At 55.4% G+C, this 10,344-nt stretch overlaps 1 protein-coding gene across 5 annotated transcripts; it reads right to left on the reverse strand.

Annotated features, from left to right (window-relative positions):
- Positions 1 to 252: 252 nt before the first annotated feature.
- On the reverse strand, positions 253 to 7,779 carry LOC105068863 (uncharacterized). Of its 5 annotated transcripts, none has more exons than XM_074366794.1 (3): positions 7,642 to 7,779; positions 2,529 to 3,430; positions 253 to 973 (listed from the first exon to the last, which is right to left on the reverse strand). In XM_074366794.1, the coding sequence occupies exon 2, from the start codon at positions 3,400 to 3,402 to the stop codon at positions 2,791 to 2,793; it is 612 nt and encodes a 203-aa protein (XP_074222895.1). In that variant the 5' UTR covers positions 3,403 to 3,430; positions 7,642 to 7,779; the 3' UTR covers positions 253 to 973; positions 2,529 to 2,790. The 5 variants fall into 5 exon arrangements, with proteins under 5 accessions (XP_074222895.1, XP_074222896.1, XP_074222894.1 ...); XM_074366795.1 differs by lacking the exon at positions 7,642 to 7,779 and adding an exon at positions 5,720 to 7,228; XM_074366793.1 differs by lacking the exon at positions 7,642 to 7,779 and adding an exon at positions 5,561 to 5,713.
- Between the last annotated feature and the right edge of the window lie 2,565 nt (positions 7,780 to 10,344).

Here is a 10,344-nt window from a genome sequence, read left to right on the forward strand (position 1 = left end):
ACACACAGAACTCGTCCGCCAGCCTCTCCCTGCTGGAGCCCGTGGGCACCAGCGGGGACACTCTACTCCCCCCTCCCAGGCCTGTGCACGTCGTGATGAGCCAGCAGCCAGGTAGCCAGAGCAAGCAGCCTCAAAGCAGAGAAGACCAGCCTGGCCCACGGAGCCTCCAGCCACATCTGGGGAAGGGAAGGGAACTCCAGAGAACTGAGGCACTGTTTGTTAGGTCCAGAAGAAAGTGACTAAAAGAAGCCCCTCCTCAGAATTCTTTATTCCTGAACAAGGGGAGGAAGATGGGTGTGAGGAAGGAGGGGAAAGAAATGCTACTTGTACTGAGGCCGGGACCTGGGGCTCTGGGTTAGGTAAGGAAAGGGTGCCGCGTCGGTCCCAGGGCCGAGGATCTCAGCCTGGAGTCCAGGAGCTCCTGGACCTGCTTCTGGCGTCTACGGGAGTATGTGTGTCCTCCTGGGGAGAAGGTTCATAACCTTTGTCATCTTTTCAAAGGGCTTCAGGACCCCCAAAGTGTTGAGAACCATGGTTCTGACAGCAAAGTGACGCCTCGCAGGTCTGGTTCACTCCTGGCGGAAGGTCTGGCTTCTGGAGCCAGGTGTGCAACCGCTTGCTGTGTTCTCTCAGGCCGCTCCCTTCCTGTCTCTGGTGGGCCAGGAGGGAGCAGAGAAGTGGGCTCCCACCCAGACACCGTCCCTGCTGCCCCATGAGAGTGGAGGTTCAGGGCCAGGCAGCCAGGACAAGCTCTTCTCCCGCCGTGACTCCCAACAGGTTCGGGGAGTTTTTCCATCAGAGCACAGAACCTGCCTCCAACTCTAGGCTCCATCGGTCCCTCTGCCATCACCTCCTGAGGTACGTCTTCTTAGGGGATGCGTCCTCATGCTGGGATGCAGGCCCAGGGCCCCATTCCTAGTCTCTGTGCCAGATGTGTCTTGCACACTGCCCAGAGGTCCTGCCCACTCCACATCTGTTCACAGAGACAGAGACCAAGGTCAGGTCTGAAGCAGGACATGGCCCTGCCCACCCACCCCTCAGCCACCCCCTGGAGCCAGGAGGGAGCAGTCATGGGCCACTCTGCACCTGTCCAGGCCTTTGAGCCAGTCCTCTCAGCTCCTACCAAGTACTCAAGGATTACTAATCCCATTTACCAATGAGACAACGTGGGTTCAGGACATTTGGTGACTGGCTCCAGATGTCCCAGGTCCCTATTTAATCTCTTAATCTCCACCACTAAGTACTAGTTCACATTGCAACAGCCACCTGGGGTGGCAGGCAGAGGACAGCTAATCCCTGAGAAGCCTCATGGCTCTCAGGGTGTGGAGCTAAGGCTCTGTGAGAGCCAGTCCTCTCCGAGGCCCCAGCTTCCTTCATCCCAACCCACCACTGAGGATGCCATGTCCCCTTTGGCATGCACAGCCCCCAGCAATGCACCTGCCCAGGCTCCTACTGTATGGTCCTGGTCACATTCCTGCATCCTGGAAGTTTCATTTTCCCCCCTGTAAGAACCTCTCTTAAGGCAGTACAGTAGAGACGAAGGGTCCAGAACCCCAAATGAGGCCCAGGCTTGTACTGCTGTACTGCTAGGTCTAACTGTGGTTCAGGGCCAGCTTGGGTAAGCCTCAGTTTCCTCATCTGCCAAATGGCTGAGTAGCCCATGCCTCCAAGTATCAAATTAGTTATCTGAGGCCCTGGGGGACAGGTCCTGGCTCTCCCCTTTCTCACTGCACGACCTTGGCCAAACCTCTTGCTGGGGGGGACTCACCTTCTCTTGCCCAGATGACCCCAGGACCCTCAAGGCTCCTGCCAGTCCCATTTGCATCTCCCCTCACCATGCTCCCAGTTGCCCTTGAGACCACTGCATTCCTCCCATTACACATCTTGGTGTCCTCTCGCTGCCACTGAGTCCTCTGTACAGCAAATATGGGCCTCCATGTTCGGACATCCCTCTCGGGAACCTTTCACACCCTTGCTCTCCCAGGACCCAGTTCAAACCATCAGACTGCCTTGGGTGATGCCAGTCACCTCCCTGCCTCCCAGAGTGCTTCGCAGTCAGTCCCCTACAATATCCTGTGTGGTACTTCAGGGGACAGGCAGGGCCTGTGTCTGTGCTCCTCCGGAGAGCCCGACCCAGCACACAGCCCAGCACACAGGAGCACTCAGTAAATGACGTCACTCTCTCACCTGGTAACAGCAGTTACAATCCTCACAATGTCCCAGGGAGGAGAATTCCCTCATCGTTTGCCCCAACTTACAGATAAGCAAACTGAGTCATGAAGTGAAAGGACTTCTCAAGGGTACCAAATAGTAGGTACTGGCGCCAGGAGACCCTGGGGGCTGGAGGTGGGCCTGGGGATTGTGGAGAGTACCCTCTCCAGGTCGCTTTCAACTCTGACATTCTGGGAATGAGGATCTAGTAAGAAGCTAGTCTAGACATATGAGCCCAGTATGCCCCACCTCCCTCACCTGTCTCCACCTGGCCCCAAACAAGCCTGAGAGGGGCTCTGGCCTGCCCTAGGTCTCACCTGCTCTAAGCTGGGTGGGCCTGAGGAGGAAAACCAACGCAGGGGCCCAAAGCAGCTGTGTGCACCCAGCCGGAGGGTCCTGGGGGAGGAGCAGAAAGAGGCGGCCCAAGCCAGGCAGCGGTCCACTCCTTCGATACCCCAAGCCAGCCCTCCTCGTCTCCCAACATCCCATCCAGAGAGGGGGCCGCAGCCCAGCGCCATCTCCAAGGGTCACGGATGAGGCTCTGCGGCAGGAAACAGCCAGTGGCGGGCCTTGCGCGCGTCAGAGCACGCGGCCTAAATGGGCCGCCTGGCCCTCGGGCCCGTGGCCGTGGCTGCGCTGGTGGGTCTTGAGCGAGCCCTCGCGCGCGAAGCTCTTGCCGCAGCGGGAGCAGAAGTAGGGCCTGCGCTCCCCGAAGACGCCGGGGCGGCGCGGGTGCGGCGCGGGCATGCGCGCGTGGGTGCGCTGGTGGTTGAGCAGGAAGCGCGGCTCCCGGAAGCAGCGGCCGCACTGAGCGCACTGGTGCGGCTTCTCGCCGCTGTGGATGCGCTGGTGCGTGAGCAGGTTCTGCTTGAGGCTGAAGCAGCGGCCGCACTCGGGGCAGGGGAAGGGCCGCTCGCCCGTGTGGGTGCGCTGGTGCACCTCGAGGTTGTGCTTGACGCTGAAGGCCTTGCCGCACTCGGGACACACGAAGGCGGCCGCGCGGCCCGCCCCGGCGTGCGCCTTCTGGTGCCGCACCAGGCTGGGCTGCTGCGAGAAGGTCTGGCCGCACAGCGGGCAGCGGTGCGGCTGCTCCTCCGCGGGGTGGTGGATGACCAGGCCTCGATCGTCCCCCAGACCCTCCTCCCCGTCCCCAGCAGGGGACCCGTCCCCGGAGGATGCCAGCTCGGTCATGGGCACTTCTGGCTGCAATCACCAGCCCCTGGGAAGGCAGAAGCAGAGAGAGGAGTCAGGGGGCACCTGAGGGTCAGCTAGCCCACAGCATCAGGAAGGACATTCCACTGGCCTCCCACAACTTCCAGCATCGGCCACTCACGGTCCTATTCAAGCCAGGTTCCCCTCCTGGAATGCCCTTCTTTCTCCTCTACCCCTTAATCACATCCTACCCCTCCTTCAGGCCTTTCTCAAGTGACCCCTCCAGCCCCTCCTGAGCCACGTGGCCCAACCCTTTGACCCTCACTCTTCACACAGCATGCTGGGCAGTCATGTCACCTCTGTTTCCCTGCCCTGTGAGCGCCTTAAGGACAAAGCTGCCTCTTTTATGCCCCACATCAAACACTGAGCCTGCCACCCAAGGCAATGAAGAAATGCCGATGGATAACATTCAGGGGCTCCTTGTTATCCTGAACCTGGATATGTCTTATCTCTCCAGCCAGATTCTCAAGGTGGGGAGGGGGGAGTGCCTCTTCAATATGGAGGGAAGGGTGGGGTCAACAGTGGTTTAAAGATATTTTTGCAAAGCTTAAAAGAAGAAACAAAACAAAAGCCCTGTAAACTTGAAAGTAACCTCAGTTAAACATTAAAGGCAGCCGCTCTTTGTTTATAAAAATGAGGCATGCCTGTAAAAGGTTTGCAAGTCACTGAACCAGAGTGTGAGCTCCCAGGGGGCTGGTCTCAGCTTGATTCCTCTTGGCATCCCCACAGCAGAGCGCGGCCCAAGGCTGAGGAACACTCGGAGCTCAACAACACCCCACCAAGTTCAGTTCCATCCCATTCACGCTGATTCTCCCCAGGATCCTCTTCCCCAGGGCTCTGTGTTCCTCTTAAATTGTTTCCCACTGTCCTCACAATGGCCCTGAGGAAGGGGCAGGCTTATTGAACCCCACTTTATAGATGGAGCAACTGAGACTCAGTGAGGTCAACTTACTTGCCCAAGGTCGCACAGCAAGGTGAACCAGGACAAGGCCCTAAGTTTTCCTGACTCACTGTCAAAAGCTCTTCTAAATGGACTAACTGCTCAGCTAAGCTCCCCTCAAAACACACACACACATACACACATACACACACATACACACACAAGACCACCACCACCATCCTGGCCACCACCACAGAGCCATCAATACCCCAAGGGCCACTGCTCCTGTAAGGCACTGTCAGCGGCCACCACCCTTCATGACTCCAAAAAACCCAGGCTCCTCTCCTCCAGAGCAGTGAGGCCTGCTCCTCCGGGCTGAGCTGGCCACTGCCCTGCATTCCCCACCTTTATCAGGGAAGCTTGCTGGCGGTTCCCCTGGACATCCATGCAGGCCTTCTCCACACTTCCAGATCTCACTGCTTATCACAACCTCAGTGGACCTATCTGCAGAGTGGGGTCCCAGAGATACCCCTCCCCCATCTCCCCCTACCCTCAGGCCAGGACAGAACACCACTCACCCTGGGAAAGGGGACAAGTACTACTTGCAATAGACCCCACCCACAAGTCTTTCCCCAGGCAGCTGCACGGACATCTGCAAAGACAGATCATCACAGTCCTCTTGGCCAATCTCAGCCTGGCCTTGTCTCTGGGCGGCTTCCCCCACTCTCCTAGCTACACCCCTGACCAAAGCCCCGCCCGCCGAGAGGGTCCAAGCCATGGCCCCCTTCTCTCCCCCAAGTTCCTCTATCCCATCCCACACTCACAGCTCAGGCTGCGCCCCTGTTCCTCCGGCCTCCATCAGTGGCTCTTTCCTCTAGAGTCTGCTCTGCCCAACGCAAATACGGTAACTCTCCGCAGCGCCTCCCGAGCCCCTTCTCCCCAACCCCGATAAAGACGGCCAGCCTCCCGCACCGCTGTTCTAGTCAAACAGCGGCTTAAATCAAAAGAGCTGACCCCCACCCAGCCGACCTCCGAGCACAACCTTGCCAACTCCTGGGACCGGAGCGACCCCGGAGAAATATGGTAAACTCTGCGTCGCAGCCCCACCCTCAGGAAAATATGTAGGCCTCCCACCCAGCTGCAGCAACCCACTTCATTCCAGTGCAAGCCCCGGCTCCTGTAGGGAATTAATGCAATCCACCCTCCCACTCCCGCAGCGCCCCGGGGGAACCATGCAACCCTGGATAAATACGTAACTAAGTCTTGATGCTCCCTACTCCCGGAGAGGGCCTGCGCGGCTCCAGGCAAATACGGTAGCGCGCCCGCAGTGACCCGCCCCCAAGGGTCCGGCACTGGCCTCGATAAATACGGTAATCTCCCGCCGCGGCCCCAGCCCCGGCCCGGCCCGGGACTCACTTGGCGCCGCCTCCCCAGCCCTCCGTCGCCGCCGCAGCGCCGCAGTCGCCAACGTCGCCGCAGCCTCACAGCAGCCCCGTGAGGCTGGGAGGTCTAACTCGCCAACAACCTGGCTGGCGGAACGAGGAGGGCTGCGAGCACTGAGCTTGCATGGGCAAGAGAGCGAACCAGGCGGGGGCCCGGCGGGGGCCCAGCTGGGGGCCGAACGCCCCGCCCGGCGGGTCACCCCGACTCCACCAGGGCCCCCTGCCCCAGCCATTCCCGTTTCAGGATTCCCTGAGGCCCCGATTCAGCAGTTAGATCCTCATCCTCACCTCCCTCATCCTACGGTAGGACTACCCTAGTCAAGCCACAGACTGATCCCCGGCGCCTAGAAAACAGGGTCTGGGGGCGCTGGAGATACAAAGCCTTTCTTTGCAAAAGAAAAAGGGGTGAATGCAGGAACGCAACCTGCGGGGCCTTTCTGAGCAGGGGTTTTATCGATGGGAGATGGCAGTCAAAGGAGCAGAATCAGAACTACCCAAGCCGATGGCTTCGCCACACCGATAGGCGGGCTTTGGTGAAGCCTGGGTTATGCCATTAGGATGACTAGGGAAATAGAAGAGAAAACTATACCCTCCTCCTCAGAAGTGAGCACATTACAGTCCAGCCAAAGATGTCCTATGAAAGAGCCACTTATAACACTAAGGGGGAGCAGCTGGTGAGGACCTGGCTGGGCTGAATTCCAGTTTCCAAATGTTATTTAGTAATACTCCTTCCTTGTACATTACTTCTCTTATTACAAAGCCCCTTCCCATATTATCTCGTGGGAGCCTTCCAATAACCATGTGCTTCTAAGTTACACAGGTGTTACTATCCCATTTTATAGATGGGAAAGTAAATAAAATTGAAACACAGAGCGGCATCCCCCCAAGACCCACAGCTCTAAGTGGCTGAGCCCAGGTGGAAAGTAGGCCCAGGACCCAGCTCACTGTCCCCGGCATCACTCTGGTACCTCTACTGGGAAACAGGGTGTGCAGACTGGGATCAGAAGTAATAATCTCATCCAGAGTGAGAAAGTGCCTCCCAATTTACATATTATAGGTAAAGAAACAGGCTGAGAGGGAAAGTGATTTTTTTTAATTAAAAGTACCAGAGGAACATCAGCTAGCCTTTTCCTCCATGGCCCCTCTGCAGCTGCCAGGTGGGTGAAGCAGCTGGATTTCCAAAAGGTCCAGACTGGGCTTCTTAGAGCAGACAATGGATGTAGCTGTGAGGGTGATGCTACCCTTGATGAGGGGCTCTGGGAGACAGAAGCCTCCCAGCCTCATGAGGTGACCCCTGCAACCCTGCAGGTGCCCAGGGTGCCTTTCAGAGCCTAGGAAATGAAGAATCCATGGGATTCACTTAGGAGTAAAACCAATCCCTTACTCCTGATACCAGACCTGAAGGTCAAGCCTACTAGCTTTCACAGCTCACTCCGTGGACCAGCTCATCCCAGCAGGTCCACCCTGGGTCACACTCAGCCTCTTGAGGACCCACCCCCACCCCTAACACCATCCATGCTTCTCCTGTAGCACCTCACTGAGGTATGTGGAGTTTCATGAGAGAGACAGCCCAAGGAGATTGGTATTTCAAATAGAGGTAATTGGGGGATTCTGGAAAGCCCAAAGAAATGACTCCACCAGGATAGATGCTGACCCCAGGGCCAAGTGTCAAGTTCCCACCATATTGACAAAAGAGCCCCCTAACCATTGATAATCCACACCCACACTCCACCCAGGCCCCTGGAGCTTTGTTCATAGAACAGCCACACCTCCTGGCTCTCCAGCCCCTGTTGCAAAAGTTGTCACCTTTTGCAGCCTGTCACCTGTCAGGCTGCAGGAGAAATGAGGACACTTCATAAGTGACCAGATTTCTCAAAAGCAAAATCAGTAATATACCTGAGGATATCATCCATATTTTCAGCAGCATTTTCTAGGGAAGCTGTGCCAAGATAGAAAGGAAAGGAGCACAGCTGGGGAGAGGGGGCGGGAGGCAGACAATATCACCTAAACCTCAGGCGGAATGCCAAGGGCTCCGGGAGGTGTCCGTCCTCTGCTCTGCTTCTGCCTGATTTCTGCTGAGTCATTTCGTTTCTCTGGTTTCATACACGTACACCCCCGCACGCAGCTCCCCCTGCTGTTTGCACATGCTTTGGTGAGCACAATAGAAAGACAGTAGGGAAACATTCTGCAAACGTGACCATGCTTCTTAGTACAGGCGGGGCCGAGGACTGGCCTGGCGATCCCCACCACTCCACAAGGCTCATGTGACATCTGGACTGTGGACCCTAACAAAGGCGTGGGCTGCTCACAGCCGGGGCTCCTGGAGAACAGCTGGCCCGTGGTCCCCTTCTCGGTAGAGGCATGTCTAGCTCAGCCTAGTCCTGTCCAGCGCCCTGTATTCCCTCCCCAACCCTGGGCACACCAGCTGGACAAATGATCCCCATGGGCTCCCGTGGACCCATGTGCTGCCTCGCAGAGACCAGCCTGGTTATCCTCCCCCTCCTCCAGCCGCATCCCTGGGGCTTCTGCACTCAGCTGGGCAAACTTGCCGCCCCCTACTAGCTCCTCCCACACCCCAGATTGGACAGTGATCCCTAATCTTCCTCTCCAAGGCAACTATGCCGAATTCAAATCACAATTTAGCTCACCTTTGTTTTCCCATCAGGTTGTGAGTTTCAAAGTATAGGGACTGTTTTCAGTATCTCTGTATCCCAAGTGCTCTGCATATAACAGGCCCTCAAAGTCTGCTAAATGAATGAATGCACATTTGCAAATTACACCCTAGAGCCTGTGTGCTGACCTCATGTCAGGAATGAGGGGTTGCATGTAAGCTACAGCCTCAGCCACAGCTTTGAGGGCTGGGAGGCAGTGCAGAGACCCAGATGGAGATGGGCTCTAGGCACAAAATCTCACCTGCTCCAAAGTTCTTTTCCTTGAAATTAAAACCCAAGATGTGACCTAGGACATCAATTCAGCCCCTAAACTGGCAGTGTGCAGGACACTAGTTAATTTCTTATGGCAACTGAGCTCTGTTTGAGGAAAACCCTTTTCTTCTCTTTCCATCATACAACTTCCATTTCTACAAATGCTGTGCAAGTAGCCACACATAGAGTTTATTAAAATAACAGCAATAGCTATCATTTATTGAGCACTTGCTGTGTGCGCCAGGTACTATACGACATGCTTTATATAGCTTACCTGCCCAAGGTCCCACAGCTTACATGGCAAAGCCAGAATTTAGCCCCACAACTGACTCTATCCACTATTCCCAACAACAACAACAAAAGCTCTTTCTGGATTTGGGTGAGGGGAGAGGATGAGAGACAATATTTCTGCTTCCTCTCAACAGGAGCATTATTCCTAGGGCTATACTGTCCAACAGTCACATGTGGCTCTTTAAATTTAAATTAATTGGAATCAAAGAAAATTAAAAACTCAGGTCCTTAGCCTCACTAGCCACAGTTAAGGGTGCCATAGCCACACGTGGCTGGTGGCCATGGTACTGGAGCGCACAGATATAGAACATGTCTTCATCACTGAAATGTTCTGGACAACGCTGGTCTAGGGCACCTCCGCCTCCAGATCTGATTAACCCAGAAAACACTATTCTCTTTTTAAGCCTAAGGACAACCTGTGGGGAACCATTCATTTCCCTCTCTTCTCTGCTGGGATCTAGTAAGAGCAGTGATTTGTGAGAACATACTATTTTCAGTCCCAGCACTCCTTCTCTTCCAAAGAACAAGGCTATTTCTTTACCAAACCCAAACTACTTTAACCAGAAAAAGGAAAGCATTCGCCCCCACTCCTGCCAGGTGTTCTCCGCCAAGTCCCTGCTGGTCTCACTGTCTCCCCTGGTCAGCCACCTCTCCCGGGCAGATCCCCGGGACCGGGCGGCAGGGAACCACACCCTTCCACAGAGGCTGCTGCCTTGCTAGCTGACCCAAGGCTCCTGGTGCCTGCCAAAGGATGAGCATTTTCTAAGTACCTAAATTATCTGTCTTAGCTCCCAGGCTGTTCCTAACAAAGGAACACACGAGGATGATGTGGGCCATACCTGGAACTGCAGCTCCACCCGGCCCATCTGGCGTGTTGGAAGCTTGGCCCTGAGTCCTCGCCACAGACCTGCACTTACCTGGCTGTGGACAGGATATAAATAAGTCTTTTACGATCATGATTTATTTACTCATGGTTGTTTTCTGTTCGCCTCTACAAACCTTTAATCTCAGCACACTCCGGAACATTTTGAACTGTAAGCCACAAGGCTCAGTCTGACCTTCTCGTCTATGATTTCATAGCAGGCCTCTTTCTAAATTTTCCCTGACCTGGTTTTATTATTTTCAAATGGAAGGGCATTAAAATTGAAGTTGACAATGCCAGGCCTCCCTTGGAGAAGCCTGTGATTGTGACCGTGGAAGATATTTAAGCTAAGATGAGGCCTGGGATCTGCTGTCCACTTGCAACATGAACTGGTGGACTAGTCCCACTGTTCCGAGGTCCCTCTCCTGTATCACTGTCCTGCCAAGGTCACCGTATCCTAGTGATGAAATGAAAAGGCCAATAAGAAAGCCTTGCCTAGACAGCTGGGGCTGGAAACAATTT

Source organism: Camelus bactrianus, chromosome 7, assembly GCF_048773025.1.
Source record: "Camelus bactrianus isolate YW-2024 breed Bactrian camel chromosome 7, ASM4877302v1, whole genome shotgun sequence".
Classification (NCBI taxonomy): Eukaryota; Metazoa; Chordata; class Mammalia; order Artiodactyla; family Camelidae; genus Camelus; species Camelus bactrianus.

What these genes read in the sequence shown, in the direction of transcription:
- LOC105068863 (XM_074366794.1), bottom strand. Translation starts at nt 3,402, where the DNA reads ATGACCGAGCTGGCATCCTCCGGGGACGGGTCCCCTGCTGGGGACGGG.